Below are 21,443 nucleotides of genomic sequence, written 5' to 3' on the forward strand. Positions count from 1 at the left end.
TGGCTCATGGTTGCACAGACTACAGGAAACATGGCACCAGCATCTTCTTGGCTTCTGGTGAGGCCTCAGGAAGCTTTTACTCATGGTGAAAGGCAAAGGCGGATCAGGCAGATCACATAGTGACAGAGGGAGCAGGGTCGGTGGGGCTGCCACACACTTTTAAACAACCAGATCTCAGGTAAACTACCAGAGCGAGAACTCACTCATCCCCATGGGAATGGCACCAAGCCATTCATGAGGGATCCATCTCCATGACCCAAACACCTTCCACCAGGCCCCACCTCCAACTGGGATCACATTTCAACATGAGATTTGGAGGGGACAAACATCCAAACCATATCACACAGTATAGGAAAGTGGTTCTAACCCAAATGCAAGAGCAGCGAGCAAGAATTCCAGCAGCTGCCTAGGGTCCGGGACAAAGGGAGAGTTCACCCTCTGTACATGGCATGATGGTGAGAGGACAGTGTGGGCCCCAGATGAAGCAGGAAGAAAATCCTGTGCAGAACAGTCAATTCCTCCGTCCTCCTGGATGAGGGTTCCCTGGGTTCCAGTGAGAAGGAGGACTACTGATGTGTTTTAACACATAACTTTAGGCCTGAGCTAACTTCATGGAAAACTGCATATAATTATTATTCTACAGTATAGATGGACTCATTTTCAGGTAACTTTCCTACTGAAGAATCTCTTAGCAGATCTGTTGCCTTTGAGTAGTTAAAATTCAGAGCCAGCAGCTGAACAAGGTAGTTTGCTATGGAGGGGTGGTTCTTAAAGTGGGGTTTGCCAGAGTGGCAGCACTTAAGATGCAAATGTTCAGGCCCCATCCAGACCTACTGAATTAGCACTCAGGTGGGGCCCAGAAAAATGTGTTTTAACAAGCCCTTTGGGTGAACTGATGCCCGCTCAAATCTGAGAAATCCTGAGAGCATAAGATGCCTTAATGTGTACAATCAATCATTCTGGTCTGAAGTTTCCACATAATAAAAGCTGCATTCACAGTACTGTGGGAAGAGCCATGGGGTCTGAGGAGAGCATTCGGTCACCTCCAGGCTCTAAAACTTCTGGGAAAACCTCTTCAAAATTAGAAATAATAAACACACATGATCAAATTACGAATACATAAGCAGGTGACAAATACTAACATAATGATTATAATTTTTAGAAACTTTTCAAATGAACTGGAGGATGGCTAAAATTATCCCACCATTAGAACTTGAAGAAGCAAATACTGAATTTTTTAAACTAGTTGATACAAAATAATATTTTAAAATATACAAATTTAGGCATTCTCGTTTTCTTACAAACTAGTCATGTCCCTGAAAATGAACCTTTCCTCCTTGTTCAGGACACTGGTGTTAGTAACAGTTGCATATAAATAAGGCTTCCCAAACAAACATCTTATCTTTATATGGAAGGAAGTTCATGAAGAAGGAATTGACGTTCTTCCCTAACAACAACGACAATACATTTTTGGGTTCCTTTCCCAGAAATTAGTAAATAACAAAATACCTTTCAGTTTAAAAAAGCATGTTCAGAGCAAATGCTTAAATCTAATCCATATGCCACTCATGTACTTAAAAAGGAAGATGGTTTCCATGAGCCAATTTCTCCACGCATTCTGTGCCAAATAAAACAGATTTCAGCAAAAAGCTTTTACTGCCTCAGAGGAAACTCTGTTCATTCTACAGGGTATAAAGTACTATTTATTTTTCATTCAGAATTCCCAATTCTCTACTTACTGCACATTTTCCCACTCAAGCAGACTTTATCCACTGTGGGTAAGCACATTAAATGCAGAAAAATACAACATCTTTTCTGGGTGGAAGAAATTTTTAAAATGCTGGTACAGTTCAGCATCTACATTTTATCACATTAGGAAAATATAGTTCTTATTAAAAGAAAAAAGCTGACATAATATTGATCCTGGAAGTCATACTTTTTATTACTGCTAAAGAAATACCTATCCTAAGCCAAAGCAAAAAGACATTCCCAGGGGCATGTAGCTGGGAAAAGCCAATGCTATCAATATGGTCTGCATGTTATAAAAAAGTTCAGAATCTACATCCAAGCAAATTAATGAGACACACTATAGATAATCAGAAGAAACAGCTTTGTGTTTTCCATTTGCATCATCTTATCATGGATGCGTACAACAAAAAGGTACCATTTGTGCCTAAATTTCTTTTAGGAAAACACAGCTAATATATCATGAAGAACTCAAAATAAGTCAGTCACATTAGAATATATATATATTCTATATTTTATATAGAATACATTTATTTTATATATATATTTTTTGAGACGGAGTTTTGCTCTTGTTGCACAGGCTAAAGTGCAGTGGCATGATCTCGGCCCGCTGCAACCTCTGCCTCCTGGGTTCAAGCGATTCTCCTGCCTCAGCCTTCTGAGTAGTTGGAACTACAGGCGTGCACCACCATGCCTGGCTAATTTTGTATTTTCAGTAGAGACAGGGTTTCACCATGTTGGCCATGGTTGGTCTTGAACTCCTGACCTCAGGTGATCCTCCTGCCTCAGCCTCCCAAAGTGCTGGGATTACAGGCGTGAGCTACTGCGCCCAGCCTAGAAAATATTTAAGAGACACAAAAATAAAAATATTTTCTTTGAAAATGTGTTGCACTACAGGCTTTTCAGATAGGTTTTTAGGGATATGAAGGATTAAGGATGGGAGCAAGATGGTCTCTGAGACCCAGGGATAAATAACACCCATGAAGGAACAGAGATGGATGACCAGAGGACCGACTTGCAAAAATAGACGGACAGATGGACATACCTGGACAGACCGACAAGCAGGCTGATAAGGAAATTACATGACATGTCAGGACCCTGCCATTTCGTTTCTGCTGCTATGACTTTTAATCAAGATCCAGGGGCCAAGCCTCACATTCAGGAGGCACAGACAGTTTTTAGGATATTTTGAGAGCAAATGAGCAAAAAGGGGCCTTGAACCTAAAGACTAGCAGGGGTGTGACACTCTCTATGCAACTGGGCTAGGCCACATGACACAAGCGGCAAGAATTAGGAAATAAAGTCCTGCCACAGAATGAATGGACTCTGAATGTGCTTTCTGTAAATGTTGGCATTTGTGGCATACTGCCTCCACAGGAAGCTGGGATGCAGTCAGTCAGAAACATCTCAGCCCAGGGAAAAAGACTGCATCCTTATCTTTACACCTGCATGGTGGATCTGACATCTTAGGGTGTGTGGAGAGCAGGACTGGGCTGCTAGGTGCATCCTGACTGCCTTGGGGAACTCAGCTTCTCCAAGTTAAAACCACGAGCCCTTCCTGGCATCTTGCCTTTACTTCTAAATAAAGCTTAAATATTTGCCCTCAACACTCCAGTCGCTACAGCCACAAACATGAAGGATTACTGTGTTCCCAGGGAGCTTTGGAAGAATCAACTGTGTCATTGAAAAGATGCTTTGGTTGCTAGAAAGGCCCACTGCCCTACCTTTTCCGATGCCTTGTCTTGCACAGGTGGACCTGAACCTGGAGGAGGAGGGGCTCGGCGCTTCTTCATCTCTGACTTCACGGACACTCCTGAGATGCTGCCCAGCGAGAGGGATGGACCCAGCGTAAGGGAACGTGAGTGCATGGATGGGGAGTTGGGTGTCGTTAAACAGCCCTGTTGGGGAAGAGACAAACAGAAAACCAAATCAGTGTGAGATGACTTCTCCCTGTATGAATGCTCACATGTGAAGACAAAGTTCCAATCCGTCCACCTGAGCTTGCACGGCAGCTGTCTCTGCGGTCAGCTTGAAAGGCTTTAGCAAGCCCCGCCTGTAGCTTTCCAGGGAAAGCTGGAGAAGATGCTGCAGAACAGACTCATGCTATGAGGCTCACTTCCTTAATTATGAAGGCGATGGCAGACTCTTTAGGCCACTAAGAGAACACTTAGCAGCTAGAATCATTTACACTTCTTGACCAACCTGCAGGTGTGAACTGGCCTCCTTAAAACTTTAACCTGTTGTCAGAATGAGCTCTTAGACACTGAAAAGAGGAAGGAACTGATCAAGAAATACATCTCCATGGGGAAGACACCAACAATCTTGGTCATCTTGGGAAGTACTCCACTTGTTGCCAGGAGGGGGCTTATGTTTCTTCTAATTTTCAGAAGTTAGGAAAACTGACAATGTGGTATAAGCAATATGCTATGAAGACTGTCTAGAACCATCAGTACAGTACTTAGTGACAGATACCTAATAAGCTGAAAGAAATACAAACCAATACACTAATTAACTGCTCTCAAGGGGTAATTTCTATACCAGGGGGAGCAGGCTAAGGACACACAAACTTTTTGAATCTTTTTTCTCCCTAAGGTCTGTTAATAGAATCATGTAAGTGCTAGTGCAGAAAGAGCATCTGGGGAACCAGCAGAGCCAGCACTCTAACTTCAAATTGAAAACAAGATGGTACCATGCTGTGTCCTGGTGCTTCTTCTCTCCTAGCCACCACAGCGCTTTCACAGCACCTGTTACCATGGACACCGTCAACACTGAGAGCCAATGCAGTAAAGCGTTAAGCCCACAGACCTTGGAGACACTGCCTGGGTTTGATTCCTTCTTTTGACCTTAGATAAGGTTTTTTTGGTGTGTGTGTAAGATACATGAGTAAGATACAAATCTTGGGCAAATTTTTAATTTCTCCCTACCCCAGTTCATCTCCTGTAAAACTGGGGTAAATAATAGTTCCTGCATTACAAAGCTATCATGTGAATCAAATGAGTGACTGGATGTAAAAGAGTTTGAAAGAGTTCTTGGCACATTGGCTGGGTGTGGTGATGCACACCTATAGTACCAGCTACTTGGGAGGTTAAGGTGGGAGGATCTCTTGAGCCCGAGTTTGAGGCTGTAGTGAGCCATGCTGCTGTCACTGGAAGACAGAGTGAGATCCCACTTTAAAAAAAAAAAAAAAAAAAAGAGTTCTTGGTACAAAGTAAGTGCCCAATAAGTGTTAGCTATTATGATTATTATACTTGCTTGTTTGTATCTTTCTCTCCCATTAAGATGTGAACTCAATGAACACACTAATTATCACTCATTTTTACTGAAAACTGTATGTAATCCCAGCTCCAAACAGTTCCTAGTAGGTGGAGGGCCCTTCAATCAACCTTCCTGAGAATGAATGAAAAGACAGATGACCCTCTGGGTCAATATGATTTCATGTTTTACATAATAAGCTTGTGGGTAAGATTTCATTTGAACAACTGGTTCTCCATATTTAAAATGAAGATATAAAGGAAATCCATCATATTAAACAATGGCCCAGTATTATTTGTACTCAGATGCAAACGCTGTTGCTCTGCCAGTTATACGATCATTTGTTTTCTGAAAAAAATTTGAATCACAGATTTTCTTGTGCTTAAATATTAAAGCCAAAGGACAAAACACTCCATGAAAGCTGCTTTTCATGCCATTAGTGCTTCCCTGCAGACACTGAACATCACTGATGCCCCATGCTTTGGCCATCAGGTACAGAGTTTCCATAGGAAACAGGTGAGGGTGGTATAACAGAAAAGAAACTAACACCCAGAAAACTCATCAATGCCTGTTTAGGCTCCCACAGAAAAACGTAAGTTGCTCCCTTGAGTCCTTGAGTTCTGCAGCCATCATAGTCATTACTAAGCAAATAAGCCACGCAAAATAAACTCTGCCTTACATCCCCCTCCATGGCAACAGTGAGGACTCAGGGAGACGCAACTCAGATTTACTTAACCCTGCAGGATCTAGAAGACTAAATGAAGCACAGGAAGCAAACCACAGAAGGGATTTTGCTATTCACAGTTCTGGAGCTGGAAAGGTGTTTTGCTGGATGGCTGGTTTGTGCAAATGCCCCCAGATTCAGGGGGATTGCAAACCCCATCTTTCCTCATCAGTAGTCACTTAGCATATGGCCAAAGCATGGACAATGGGACCTTCCACATTGTTGTGTTTCCTCATCCACAACGTCTCTGCTGACAGTGACTGCACATGCACACACTCAGGCACATGTGCACACACTCTCACATGCACGCTTACAGACGTGCACTCACACGTGAACGCACATTTTGGAGGATGCTTAAAGCTGTGGTAGTCGATGAAGAACTATACACCTCCACCCATGCCACCTGATATCTCTAAAGCATACATGCCACATCTGGCATCCCAGAAACACAATGTCCATGGTAGTGCATTCCACAACTACATATCTAATTGCTTGTCTTTACTCCACCCTGTCTAGACATGGAACTCCCAGTTCCTCTTGTCCTTGGTCCTCACCACAACTATGCCTGCCTGACTGATCACTCAACACTGCTGTGAATCCACCTCTGTCCAGTAAATGCCCTGAGCACTTAAGGAAGGTCTGTGCAGAATACTCCCTTAAAAGAACTTTACAGCCCCCTCCCATTTCACATTGATTTCAGGTTTTAATTCGTAACTTTTTTTTGCTCTCATAAGCATCCTGGACATTTTGGATTATCTACTTTTTAAGGTAACGAATGGGAATAGACCCCATATAGTAGGTACATCCCCATCTTTAAAATGGGGAAAATTCCATTTCCTTCAAAGTTATTATAAGCATTAAATGAGGTAATTTAGATAAAGCACATGAGAAGTGTCCTATATATGTGGTTTCCTTCTTCTCTGGTATCTATTTTGAATGACAATGACCTCATGAGGGCCACAGTGAGATGACCTTGAATGGTGGAAAGTCAGAAGGCGAAAGTGCACCCCATCCCAAGTCCTCCTAGAAGTTCTGATGTTGATTATCTTCACACAATGGGCTCCTCATGATGCCATCATCTGAGACTCTGGAACTTAACTGAATTTCAATACAACAGGTGATTTTTCTCCCCTAATTTATTCTACACAATTAACCAATGTCTCTTCCCACCTCCCGCAACACTCCTAAGGAGGTCGATTGCAGGTTCCAATGGTCCTGAGCCACCAGACCCGCTCCTCAGTTCTGCTACTCAACAGTGTCTTCCCTTTAACCCAAGGGAAGACAAAAACTTTGTGCTGTCCAGAGAATACCCGTGTTTCATTTCTATCTTCCTTCTTTCCCTACTTTTGGAATTTGTGCACAGAATTTAGAAAACAATCCACAGAATAATATGGGGGGAAAACATTGTGAAGTACTGAATCCTTTAAAGTCCTGACTCATATCAACAGGAAGTGAAAGGGAAAACCAAGAGCTTAATGTATGCAGTCTGGAGTCAAAACACTTGGCCCCCACTATTATCCCAGTTTCCTTGGTTGTCTCCTGCTACAAAGTGGCAAAGTTCATGAGGGACAGGCCACTGCTTGCCTGCAAGAGAGGTTTGGTTTCCTGTCCAAGCTTGTCAATATATACATGTTTTTAATATCAACTTTTTTTGTAGGGAAGTGAGTCATAGCTCTCACCAAAGGTTGGCACCAAAATCCACAGATTTTGGCAGTCATGATCTTATCAAATTTTCTCAGGAGTTGCAAGTGCAACCAGATAAATCATTAAGAAAAAGCAATGAGTAACAGAGAAAAGAAAACTAAGCAAATAGAACCTTCTGCCTCAGGCTTCATGGGACTTTGGTTGGTGGGATTTAAACTTCCTCCAGGCCAGCTGCTGTCATTCGATGGATAGTCAAATTCCACTGGACCCACCAAAGACAATGCAAAACTCTGTGTCCATGTCATCACACCACTGATAGCCAATTAACTCATCACATTCAGTATAAAATATCAGTGATTTGACCCTCATATGCACATCTGGGGAGAGAGGACAGGAAGAAGAGGAAACGAACCATTTCCAGATCTGAGTGTCGGCTCAAAATAAAACCAGTATCATCTGCAGCAAGTATATTTGACATGGGTCCTAATTTTAAATTTACACACACACACACACACACACACATTTATGTATGCATGGGTGTGTTTGCGCGTATATATATATGTACATATTTGATTGCTTCTGTTTAAAATGTACTCGTCTCAGCAAAGCTTATTTTCCTTTTATTTGACTTTTATTGTGACCACAAAATACTATTCCACTGACAGGGACAAGGAGCTATGCAGAGCTAGCACTGGGCAGCAGGGGCATGGCCCCAACAGCACAAGGGCCCCATAGAACCTGATAGGGCCCTGAGAATGCAGGTTGTCCCTGGAATACTTTTAGGGCTCACAAGTACCACAGAAAACACGTTGTCTCCCTCACTCATTGACTTATAATTGATCAGTGATCAGTACCAGACAGGAAGCTGAGCATGTTCAAGGTAAACATTCCTATTTCGAGTCAGTACAAACTGCCATGGTTCATTTCCCTTTGCCAAAATTCTCGAAGAGATCCCCACAGAGCTGCCTCACAAGCATGCCCACATCACACAGCCTAAGATGGATCAATCTGTTCATACAACAAAAAGGGGCTTGATGGACTTCAGTCCCTTACTGTACTGCACAATACACTTCCAGGGACAAACAGGAGACGCTGTACCTGAAATCTTTCTGTTTAAATTGATTTTTTTAAAAAAGAGATGAATAGTCATTTTGTTTCCATTTCTCAAAGGTGTCTATCCTACAAATATAATTATATCTTGACTCATTTAATCAAGTCTACCAAAAGTCTGATTAGATCTTTTGACATGGCTATTGAGGAATTCAGATGTTGATTTCTGTGTCAAGGTTAAGGGATATCTTTTGGCTACAATAAGTATACTCTGAGCTGGCAATCAGCAATCCTCTCAGCAGAGGCTCTTCTTAGAATGGCATGATGTTTGTTGTTTTGATGGTGAGAAAAACTGAGGCCCAGGAGACTGATGGAGCTACTGAGGATGGCTCAGTTCCTCAATAACAGAATCAACTAGAAAGATGAAACTAGAAATACGTTCCTGTTGCTGCCTGCAGCCTCCTCTCCTTAGACGATGCTGCCCCCTTTTGAAAGGCTTTACAACTTTTTTTTTTTTTTTTTAATGCTTTGTTACAGAATCAAGTGGGAGGGAAGATTCAACTCAGAACCTGTTATCCACATTGGCTTTTCTTCGGATACAGGTGTCGACAGGACTCAAGGCAGAACAATGCGACATAAACCAGATGAGGTGAATGGACACTCCCTGGGGTCTGTTGGGCAGAGCAGCTCAGGTCTGTCAAAGTTCCTGGCAAGGTGAGAATGGGGAGAACGCTGCTTCTCATCTGTGGTGGCTGGCACAGTCCTGGGTAAGGACAAGGCCAACTTTCCTTCCAAAGAGGGTGTTCGCTGTCTCTGCATTTCCTTATCCTCAGAGCACAGCCTTCCTGACAGACACTCCTTAAGCTGAATCCCTGAGCTAAATCCCGAGCTGTCTTCTGGCATCCTGGAAATCCTACACTGATTCCGAGGAAGTGGCAAACCAAGAACCATGAAGCATGCCAGCTTCATGTGAACTAATCACCAGGAATGGGCAGGAAAATGGAACTTAGGAATCTCTTTTCTACAGGGTGAGGCGAGTAGGAAACGATTGCTCTTTTTTGGCCAAGTTCCCCCATGGAATGCCTGGGGGATGGCATTTTAAGTATTCAGAAGGAGAAAAGTGGCAGAAGCTACTTGGTCTGGATGCACATTTCAGCCAACAAAATACCGTGTCACGTAAGCTCTCTGATAACTTCTTGGCTGGCAAGACATTTTCTTAAAATGAGCAAACAAAGAGTATCCAACTGGTATTTGATTTTTTTTTGAGACAGGGTCTTACTCTGTCACCCAGGCTGGAGTGCAATGGTGTGGTCTCGGCTCACTGCAACCTCTGCCTTCCTGGTTCAAGGGATTCTCCTGCCTTAGCCTCCTGAGTAACTGGGATTACAGGAGCATGCCACCACACCCAGCTAATTTTTGTATTTTTACTCGAGACAGGGTTTTGTCATCTTGGCCAGGCTGGTCTTGAACTCCTGACCTCAAGTGATCCACCCGCCTCGGCCTCCCAAAGTGCTGGGATTAAAGGCATGAGCTACCGCGCCGGACCTGATATTTTATTTTCTCTTAACAAAACTGGAAGATACGATTGAAGGTGAGCTATCAGACAGTATTTCAGTCTTATGAAGCAGGACCATCTGTGAGGCATCTGAATGTTTAGAATGCTTAATAGTAACAATTTCAGAAAGGCAGAGGTTTCTGAAAAGCTTGTAAATTAAAAGGAAATGAGCCCTGGGGTGCTTCAAAGATGGATGACATGTGATGTGTGTCCTCAGGCAGGCAGGATCTTGTGACAGTGGCCACAGCAGACCACAGAAGCTCATCTCCAGCCAAGCCAGGGGGAGGGAGCAGATGCAGGGCATGGTGCAAACTTCATCAGGGCAGGTGGAGGAGGAAAAGTAAGAGGAAGGGCATCCAAGGGGAAGGACAAGGCAAGAGAAGGTTATGAAAGGTTAAGTCATGATGTGCAGCGTAGTGACTGACCAGAACTACAAGGCAAGGAGTGGGGGCTTGGCAGCAGCAGAGAAGAGCGTCAGGGAAAGGATGTTCACAAGGCATGCCTCAATCTGCATGAGTGTGTGTGTGAGTATGTGTGGTGACTGCTTGTGGTCAGATTTCAGCTGAGGCAAACTCAATTAGGTACAGTTTCAGGGAAAAATGAGCTTCCAATTTATATAAATAATACAATCCTAATGAAAAAGGGAAGGTTTTTCCCTCCCAAATGTGCATGTAAAATTTCCCATAATTTATGTGGTGACACATTTTGAATAAATGACTTATAAGTTCAGTTTTCTATACTTCATCAAGAGTGATACTTTATGTGTAGCCCTCCTCCAGATTAATGGATTTCTCCAAATGAAACCAAGTATTTCATTTTAAGTGGGCATTTTGTTAAAGAGCATTTTAATAATACTATGGACGAGACCAGGAAAGGAATGAGAAACTCGGCTGTAGACGTGCACGGGGCAGGTCTGGGTGCCGACTGAAAGGGTACCACTAAAGGATATGGAAACAAAACAAAAAAGGGAACAATTCCTGTGCAGTAAATAGGATTGTTTCTAAAACGTGCACCAAATCAGGAAGGCTTCCCTGTAACTCCAGGTCACTGAGTCATGAGGTGGAGGAAATAAGCTGATCAGATTTCCCCCTTGGCAAAAATTTCTTTTCAAGAAAAGTAGGATTTATTTTTTAAGAAGCAGGAAAAGTGGCTGCGTGGTTCCAGAGCCTCTCTTCTCGGGGAGTAGACTAATTCTCTGATGCACTGTTTATAATGTTGTCCTGTCTAATCTGCTAAGGGACTTACCACTCATCACTACCTGCATGTAGCATGCTGTAGAAGAGGGTTCAGAGGGTGACCACATAATTTATTATTCAAATTAGAACTAGTTTTCAAGTGATCTAAAGGAAGCCTAATGGGAAAGAACACAGTGACATCAGCATTGTTGGGACTGTCCCAGGCTAGCAGAAGTGTGGTCTCTCCACCTGGGTAGCATATGAGCTGACACCTGACAGGTGCAAAGAGAACAACGCAGCCGGTTAGGGAGGAAATCTAAACTCCAGGCTCAGAAAATGGTGATAGATTCGTGTGCAGGCATGTATTTTACACATATTAACCCACTTGACCCTCATACCAGCTCCATGAGGAAGGTAATTATATGATCCTCTTTTCACAGCTAAGGAAACTCAGGTACAGCGAGTGAGTGGTTGCCCAAGGTCACACACTAGGAAGTGGTGGAGCCAGACAGGCTGGCTCTGGGGTAAAGGTTCGCAAACTCAGTTGCATGGAATTCCCTGGAGCATTAATGATGTGCACACCCAGGCTGCACCCCCAATCCAAGCATATCCAAAACCCTGGAGCCGGACCAGGCACTGGCTGTTTTCCTTTTTTAAATTATGATAACAAAATGTGTGTAATAACATAAAATTAACTATGTTAGCCATTTGAAGGCATACAATCCCTGGTGTTAAGTACACCGACACTCATCCAGACATCACCACTATCTATTTCAGAATGTTTTCATCATCCCAAAAGGAGACCTTGTACCCATTAAGCAGACACTCCCCAATCTCCTTTCCCACCCCAGTCCCGGACAAACCCCAGTTTGCTTTTGGACTCTATGGATTTACCTGTTCCAAATGTTTCATATAAATGAAATCAAACAACATATAGATCTTTGTGTTGGGCTTCTTTCACTTAGCATAATGTTTTCAAGGTTTGCTCACAATGCAGCATGTATCAGTATTTCATTCCTTGTTAAGGCTGAATGTTTGGATGTATATACCACATTCTTATCCACTCATCTATTCATGAGCATTAGTGTTGTTTCTACTTTTTGGCTACTGTGGACAGAGCTGCTATAAGCATTTGTGTACTGTTTTACTTGTTTTTAATTTGTTTTGGTTTTTTATTCCTTTTTTCTTTTTTTTTTTCTGAGACAGAATCTCGCTCTTGTCGCCCAGGCTGGAGTGCAGTGGTGCAATCTCAGCTCACTGCAACCTCTGCCTCCCAGGTCCAAGCGATTCTCCTGCCTCAGCCTCCTGAGCAGCTGGGATTACAGGCGTCCACCACTATGCCCTACTAATTTTTTGTATATTTAGTAGAGACAGGGTTTTACCATGTTGGCCAGGCTGGTCTTGAACTCTTGACCTCAAATGATCAGCCTGCCTCAGCCTCCCAAAGTACTGGGATTACAGGTGTGAGCCACCGTGCCCAGCCTGTTTTTAATTCTTTTGGGTATATTCCTAGGAGCAGAATTGTGGCTCATAAGTTATTCCTTTTTTTTTTTTTTGAGATGGAGTGTCGCTTTTGTTGCCCAGGCTGGAGTGCAGTGGCGCAACCTCAGCTCACTGTAACCTCTACCTCCTGGGTTCAAGCTTCTCCTGCCTCAGCCTCCTGAGTAGCTGGGATTACAGGCACCCACCACCACGCCCGGCTAATTTTTGTACTTTTAGTAGAGATGGGGTTTCGCCATGTTGGCTGGTCTCGAACTCCTGACTTCAGGTGATCCATCCACCTTGGCTTCCCAAAGTGCTGGGATAACAGGATTGAGCCACTGCACCCGGCCTGTTATTCCAATGTTTAACTTACTGAGGAACAGCCAAAATGTTTTCCACAGTGGCTGTACCATTTTACTTTCTCATCAGCAATGAACAAGGGTTTCAGTTTATTCATGTCCTGACCAACATTTGTTTTCCTTTTGTTTGAACAGCCGTCTTTCGTGTGTGTGAAGCAGTGTCTCCCTATGGTTTTGAACTGCACTTCTCCCACTACTAATGAGGTGGAGGCATCTTTCCGTGTGTTTGCTCCCACTAGGCATCTGTGTCTGGGAATCAAGATTGGGCCCCACTGCTCTTACCTTTGCTCCTGACTATCACAGCACACTGCCCAGGCTGGAGGTGGCTCACTTAATTTCTCTCTTAAGGAACAGTGCCTTAGAGCATCAGCCATCATATTACTGGTCCCAAGCCCCATGATTTCATATGCATGGGTTTCACATGCAAGGTGCCAGCCTCTGTGAGCAGCATCTGTGCAAGAGCTGCAACGCCATCCTTCTGTCTTCTTCAAAAAGTGTATCAGAGAGGGAATAATCACATTTTTCCAGGTGAAACTGGATGGCTTTTGTCTGTTTAAATCACTCACAAATTTCGGTACTCTATTGTTAATTAACAAATAATTAATCAGCCCCTCCTTGGGGCTCCCCTGCCACCTCCTTTTAGAATTGATGCAAAGCATAACAGCTGGTCAAGCGCACATCCCCATGACTGCAGGGAAGGGCTGCCAAGCATACGCATCTCAAGGTCACCCATGAAGTTCACCTTCAAAGCAACTGGCAGTTTCCTTGAGGTTCTCCTGGTAATCTTGTCATTTAGCCACAGTCCTTTCCTATTTTCTGGCATGACCTGTGGGACTCAGATTCTGTAGCTCTTCTGCCATGCCCCCCTCTGTTCTCCCATTAAGATATTATCTCTTGTTGGAAATAAAAAGAGGGGACAGAGGAAGGCGACTGCCGTGAAGCCGCTAGTGCAGGAATGCGGGGTGGGGAGGAGGGCAATAGCCCAGATTTTTGGGAAGCGGGGAGAGTTAAAAAGAAGGTCTGGTGAAGAGCTGTGCATTTTCTTATGTAAAGGCAGGTGGTGCAGAGCAGGAGTCGTGAGGGATACAGGGTATTCCCTTGCTTCTTTCCAACTCAGGTGAGCAGGTCAGAGCAGTCAGGAGGAAAACCCAAGAGCTACAAAAGTTACCTAATAGGAGGGCTGTGGTCCACTGGAAAGTTGGAGAGCAGATACGGCCGCTGATCCCCTGGCAGCCCCAGGAGGGGTGTGACACTCTCAGTTCCCCACCTTGGGCATGGTGATGGGGAGCCAGCAGGGGGCTCCTCATTAACCGGCAGGAAGTGTTCTACAGACCAGGGTCCCTGCACAGGGACAGGAGAAGGCACTGCAGAGGGGAGCGGAAAGGCTTGCCTCTCAGAGTCCAGTCAGAACTCTGCAGCCCTGGGGCAGCTGTGACCTCCAGGCTGTGTCAGTCCTGCACTTGCAGGTGGCTGGGTATGGCCTCCCCTCTCTAGAGAACAGTTGGGAGCCAGCACGCTGAGAAACTGCCCATGGCCATCCACTAAGCCCTTCCTTGTCCTGGCTCACAAAAAGGTCCCTCAGCCTTACATGGGTCACATTTGTTAGAAATGCTTGTTCCTCGCTGCCATAAAGATATAGCACTTGAACATAAATTTAATTTCCTCAGCAAGGTCATTTTTACTTTCTGCAGAAAGGGTATACTCGCCAGCAGTTTTGCCACGAGAGGACACCAAACAAAGGAGACAGGGTCATTTATAATCTGATGCATCCACCTTACTGCTGTGTCCGGCTTCCATTGGCTGGAACAGGACCTCACATGCTGTATTTGTCCTGTTTGGCTAGCAACTTAGAACTTTTTAAAAGAGGCAAAGGCAAAGAACAAAGGAAGGAGTAAGTAACTTGTGGAATGCTGAGAAAGGTAAAAACACCTTCAAATAAGGAAGAGGAACAGGCTATGACCTAATGCCTGCTTGGGTTAGTATAAGCATGCCAGGGCAAATACTTAGGCTAAATTGTGGGAGCTAAGAGCTAATAACATAAAGGACATTGATTTCTTTTTTCTTTTTCTTTTTTGAGACAGAGTCTCACTCTGTCACCCAGGCTGTAGTGCAGTGGCGTGCTCTCGGCTCACTGCAAGCTCTGCCTCTTGGGTTCACACCATTTTCCTGCCTCAGCCTCCCGAGTAGCTGGGACTACAGGTGCCTGCCACCACGCCCGGCAAGTTTTTTGCACTTTTATTTTATTTTTAGTAGAGATGGGGTTTTACTGTGTTAGCCAGGATGGTCTCAATCTCCTGACTTCGTGATCTACCTGCCTCGGCCTCCCAAAGTGCTGGGATTACAGGCGTGAGCCACCGTGCCCGGCCACATTGATTTCTTTATTATGGCTAGCAGATATTTAAGAATGTTAGCACAGGTCTTTGAATAAATTTTGCTTCTAAGAGAAGTTTTGGTTTATTCCTAATTAGACAGAGAGGAGAGTCTCTTTGAAGAGGAACCTCTATTTTACTGTTTACAGGGCAGGTGGGAGGCAGCCGGAGTGACAGGGGGCGGGGGGTGGCTACAAAGGGAAGCGGACCCATTTCCCCTCATCTTCCCTCGCTTTGTCTTCTTCTCATAGCTCACGCTCCACCTCAGCTCCTGTTAGATTCTATTTTGGTTGGTTTCTAAGGTACAACTCTACTGACTTTTAAGCAAAACTATATGTGCTATTCAATGTCTCCCTCTCCCCAAGTTGCAGGTACCCCTCAACGGCCCACTGCGTCCTGTTGCCCTCCATCTTTTCTCTGACACAGCGGCTTCCAAGGCCTTGGCCCATGGATGCTGTCCATGCCACTAAGGTCTTATCCTGGCCCCTCTCCTGCCTGGCTGCCCATAAACGCCCTTGACTTACTCCCAAATTTTCCTGACTTGCTGTGGCTCACTCCTGAATTTCCTTAGCTCCCTTTCCTGGGAATCCTGCCAACTAGAAATGCATATCCCTCCACGACCATGGTTCTCGGCGTTCTGGCCTCACCTGTCTGAGATCCACTCCCCTGAATATCCCTTCAGAGCCAGGTCAAGGTGTGGGAAGGGAGGTGGGGTGCTGCCAGGTGGGGTGTAGCAGAGGCAAGCCAGGGCTGGCCGTTCAGACACCCCCCGTGGAGAACCACTGCTCTAGGCATCCCCAACCCCTTTATCATTTACTCTGTGTGTGTGTAAACATGCACACACATATATAACTTCACCCCACCACAAAAAAATCTCTTATCTTTGTAAACACTCAAGCCCACAATTCCAATTTTAATACAAGAACCACACCTCCCTATTTCTGGGTGGTGTGGTTTTCCAAGTTCCTGAGACATCCTCTATGCTCTATGTCAAGGTTTGCTATAAACGCCAAGCCTGCAGGGGCATTTATTTTCTCCATATGGCCCCACAGCTACACTGTTCTGCTGCTTGGCTTGATTTTGTCTCCATTTCTGTGAGGCAATGTAAAGTGCAAGTGTCCGTCACTTCTCATGAACAGAGTCATCTCCTGATGATTGCCACAGGGCTGCAGACATCCATTTTCTGAATAGCACAGGGGCACATCACTTCTCCTGAAAGGGCAGGAACTGGCATCTGTGGTGCCTTCCCCACCTGCGGTCAAAGACAGGTCTGTCCAGGCTCCAGGCTTCCTCCCCAGTCACACTTTCTTCAAGGGTCATGTGTTCCTGAACCTATCTTCGCACTACAAGTAAGACACCATCCCCACTTTGTCTACAATTTTATCTCCCACTTTCTGAGCAACTTTTAAACTGGCTGGTACACTTGTAAGAATAAGCAAATAAACTGATTTTCTCATTGCTTTTAGAGTGTTTGGTGAACTTACTCTTAATAGATTTAACCCAATTCCAAATTTATTATTTCACTATTTGTCCCAGAATGTGTTTTTGTTTTGTATTGTTTTTTGTTTTTGAGATGGAGTCTCACTGTGTCGCCCAGGCTGGAGTGCAGTGGTACAACCTCAGCTCACTGCTACCTCCTCCTCCCAAGTTCAAGAGATTCTCCTGCCTCAGCCTCCGAGTAGCTGGGATTACAGGTGCCCACCTAATTACTGTATTTTTTGTAGAGCCGCGGTTTCAGCATCTTTGTAAACCACAATTTTGCTGGCCAGGCTGGTCTCGAACTTCTGACCTCAGGTGATCCGCCTGCCTCAGCCTCCCAAAGTGCTGCAATTACAGGCGTGAGCCACTGCAGCCAGCCCAGAATGTCTAAAATAATAATACAAAAGTGATCACTTCCTCTGGAACTTCTTACGTTTTCTTTACTTCCATTAAAGCACTGGAAGTTGGCATTCTCCAGGGAGATACTTCCAGGCATGCAAGCACATGCTCTCACACAGAAAACAAGGCATGTGTCGCTTCCACAGAAAACACTGCAGGGCGAAGGGAGAGGAGCCGAGCCCCTCTGAGCTGCAGAACGATGGGTACACCTTGGGCTCACTCATCAGCTAAGTGACCTGTGTATTCCAGAAGTGCCTTAGCAGAGTAGCCCAACCTTCTGGCCAACCACAGTCTCTGACAGGCCAGTGTCTACTGCTCTTACTCACAAGGCCTGTAGCCTAGACAGCTTCCTACATTGCTGATAGCGTTCACGATTGAACATAGGTGTTAGGAAAGGAAGAGAAGTCACTCGGCATACCTTTCATACTCATCCCACACTAAGAGAGACATCATTAGTCAACCCCAGTAACCTTCTCCATGCAGCGTTTCAGGAAGCTCCCCCAATACACAGAGCTGCCGTGGATCATCATCATTATTATTAAATGGCTATACTCATCTTCTTACATTTTGATGGTCCTCAACATAAATGTTAACATTTCTCTTGGTTTCCTGGAGAAACTGTGGGAGTCAGGCAATCCTCCAATCCTCCAGGAGAAAATAGAAACTATAACTGACCTTCTTTCAGCCGAAACAATGAGACCAGGTTGACACAACTACTTGGCCACTTCCAGTAGATAATTCTGGTTGAGTTCATTGTCCAGATGAAGACCACCTATGGCTGCTCAAGGTTGGGGAGGGAGCACAGGCTGCATAACTCAAAGGGAAATGTCTGCTTCTGGCCAAGAGGTACTAGATCTTGGGGAGACTGCTCTATTTTTCTTAGCACAAAATTATAGCTGGGATGTCATGTTCTTACCCAGATATGGGCCCACACTTCAACTCTTTTCAGATGCTCAATTGGTTCTTTCTGGTCGCACAGAGCCCCTTCTTCAGGAGCAAGAGTCACCTGCTCCCCTCCCCACCCCAAATCCGCACTGACGACTCCTCCCAATATTGATCTGACCTCTGACCATGGTCAGGGCAAGAAAATGAGTCAGTAAGCCCCCTGTGCTTGCATGAAGCAGACAAAAACACAGCTCTTTTCAGATGTGGATCTTTCTGCCAATGAAAATCCTCGGCTCTTTCCCACACTATTGTAAAATCCTATCTCAGTTCAGCTGCTGTACATAGGCAAATATTTCCAGGCTTAATGCACTGTTTTATGTTCAAGTCCTCTGGCCTTGCATCACAGGCAACTAAGATCTGTATAAATGCTGTGTGTCACCTCTGCTGCTATCCCACCCGGTTCTGCTTCATCTACAACCTGCGGCCTGTAAGTATGTTGAGTTCCCGTGCCCTGGGATGCAGGTGGACATCGCTCCTCTAGGCTCTCACAGATGAAGAGAAAATGCCCACTGGAGGAAATCTGTCCCCCACTCTGGCGTTGCACCTGCCCTTCCAGGGTCTCTCAATGAGATATTAACAAGTGACTAGTATGGCTAAGAATGTAAAAGAAGGTGAAAACCTAAAGTTTCTGGTTTTTTAAAACAGAGATTTGAGCCTTGTTAACCATTCAGAGTATACCCTTCATGACCTGGTAGCTTCATAAAAGCATACAAAGAGAGGCAGAATAAACATTTAGGATAATTACAGCTGGCTTGCAGCAAAGTCCAGTAAGCCCTGTAATTTCCTGGTCAAGAGGAAGCTCAGGCTTTAGGACAAACTGAAAAACAATCATACCAGCAGATGCTAAAAGGAGTATTTCCCAGCTTCCTTGGTTAGGACAGAGCTTTGAATCATTTCTTCAAGAGCAGAAAGGGACCTGTGTGCCTGGTGCAGGCTGGACACAGAGCCTCCACCTGGGAGACCCCATGGACAAGCCAGGGTCGCCCACCTGCTGTTCACCAATGGTCAGCACCCTCAGTGGCCTGTGGCCATTCCTTAACTCAGGCGTATTAGCAAAACATCTCTTTAATGATCTGATTTTGGCTTACTAGCCATTTCCTGCTCACAAATCCTATGATCTCAGGACAAACTCTGCTCTTACTCAAAAAGTCATCCTTTGTGATGCACACATTCCATAAGAATGCCTTGAAGGTTTAAGGACTATGGCATTACAGGAAAATGCCAAGAGAGACTACTACTCCAAGACCAGAAAAGGAACACTCTGGCTAGGCACAAGGGACAGGCCCAAGACAAATATGCAGAGATGACAAGTGCTCCAGAGACAGCTGTTCAATTTTGATTTAAGGTAAGACAAAACAGGAAGAGGGGGCCATTTAACTGAAAGTCAAATAAAAATCAATTACTTTGCAATACTAGGAAAGCTCTCACATCTGTAGCTTGTTTCTTAGCTACCCTGACTCCCACCCCAGTCAAATTTAGTTGGTACCATGATTCACTTTTGTCCCATCCTCCTAAGCCTCCTGAACCCCCGAGGCTGCCTACTCCCTGGGGGGTTCAGGAGGCTGACTTGCATTTTTATAGAAACCATCTCTGTCCAGCCCCTTCTGTTAGCACGTTTGCCAGACCTAAAGCAAGAGAAAAAAATGGCAATAAGCTATTAATTAATATTTTCAAGGTTTCCCAAGTATTCCTCTCCTTCAGCTAAATCCACTGCCGTGAGTTTTCTCTGTTGCTTCCTACAAACCTACCTACCTTTTCTGTTGCTAAGAGTTGGCAAAGGTACAAAATTATTCCAAAACTAAAAGTGGTTTCATATACAAGTTAATTGACAATATAAACAGGCTGGAAAGCAGCATCTTTTCTTATCCTTGTTATATGATTTGTCTGGTGCATTCAAGGCCATGTTGGGGCAGAGGCTGGCGATGATCTTGGGGACATTTCTGCTCCTCGTGCCTGAATGGGAATGCTCCAATGGTTCAGCCCAGGCATTCTCTAACTCAGATCTGCCATCCACCGGGGGGGTGGGGGGGCACATCAAGAATCCTCTAAAAGGGCAAGCAATGAACTGAACCAAACCACAATCCTTTGTTACGAAGATTTTCATTTTCACATATGGCTAAGAGCTACTTATCACTAGCCTACTGTTGTATATTGTAAGGTTAAATTAATACATAATTAGAATTTACTCTGGATTCTAATTTTGTCCTCTTCTGTGGGTCCCAGGTGCCACGGGGGATTGTAAAGATCTTATCAAATGCATGCCCACCCTGGTGAGAAGCTCATAGCATAAAGAAAGATGCTTTTTTATTAGCACATCATTGGCACCATACAAAAGTTGGTCTTAGGTTTAAAATGCTATGACTCACTCTTATTTCTCAATAATACAGTACTGTTAATTTTGCTTTATTGCTACCAATTAATTATTACTGATAATTAAAGATATCTAGCTAATAATTAAGATGGTTAGCAAATAATTTTAAAGTAACTAAAGTAAAAACAAGAAGCCATCCCTATTCTATACTAAAAAGCAACCATAAATGTAATCATTCCTAATGCACTTGTATATTAATGTTTCATGACTGAGAAGCTGCCTGCAAGTATGTGTTATTTAAATAACATTGCTGAAGATTTCATTGTGTCTGCTGTCTGCTGTTAACAGCATGCTCCGTGACCTACAGTACAGTCTCATAGATCGGCTTCTCTTCTCTTCTCTTACACAGTAGATGGGCAATATGATTGCTGACAGCCAGTGAACTCACATGACTTCTTTACATCCTTCCCTTCCCTGTCATCAAGGAAATGGGGACAAAAGACCACGGAAGCTGCTGTGGTAAGGAGGCCACAGGGTCTCTGGCCCTGCTTGGTGGGTAACGTCAGGACAGCCAGCTGAGTAGTACCTCTACTCTCCCTTTCAGTGATTCCAATATCAGTGCTGTCACACGGCGGCCAGCTAACGTTTTTATTTCCCAGACTCCTTTGCAGCAATATAGAGCCATGTCCTTAAGTTCTCGCCAATAAAATGGGAATGGATGGGAGGTGCATGTGACTTCCAGACTGGCCTGTAGAGACCTCACAAATGTGTCCTTCCATGGCGTCCCCTCCAACTGACAGAGAAGCAGATGGCCATGGTCATCATGAAGGCCTGTGTTGCTGAAAGGTGAGTGCCTCCAACCTTGGCAGCTGCAACCTCCCAAGTCCCCTGAGAGTCACCAAGAACCTCTGAATCCAAAGCTGCTGAATTCTGGGGATTTCCTTGTGAGAGCA

The 21,443-nt window shown here is 44.5% G+C and overlaps 1 protein-coding gene across 5 annotated transcripts in view; it reads right to left on the reverse strand.

The window, feature by feature from the left end:
• COBL (cordon-bleu WH2 repeat protein) overlaps nt 1-21,443 on the reverse strand; it is a 310,164-nt gene that overhangs the window by 118,683 nt on the left and 170,038 nt on the right. For all 5 annotated transcript variants that reach the window (XM_010357527.2, XM_010357523.2, XM_010357526.2 and 2 more), the window contains one exon: nt 3,471-3,644. In XM_010357527.2, the coding sequence (XP_010355829.2) occupies nt 3,471-3,644 (174 nt within the window). The remainder of the gene's footprint in view (nt 1-3,470; nt 3,645-21,443) is intronic.

Source organism: Rhinopithecus roxellana, chromosome 6 (genome assembly GCF_007565055.1).
Source record: "Rhinopithecus roxellana isolate Shanxi Qingling chromosome 6, ASM756505v1, whole genome shotgun sequence".
Classification (NCBI taxonomy): Eukaryota; Metazoa; Chordata; class Mammalia; order Primates; family Cercopithecidae; genus Rhinopithecus; species Rhinopithecus roxellana.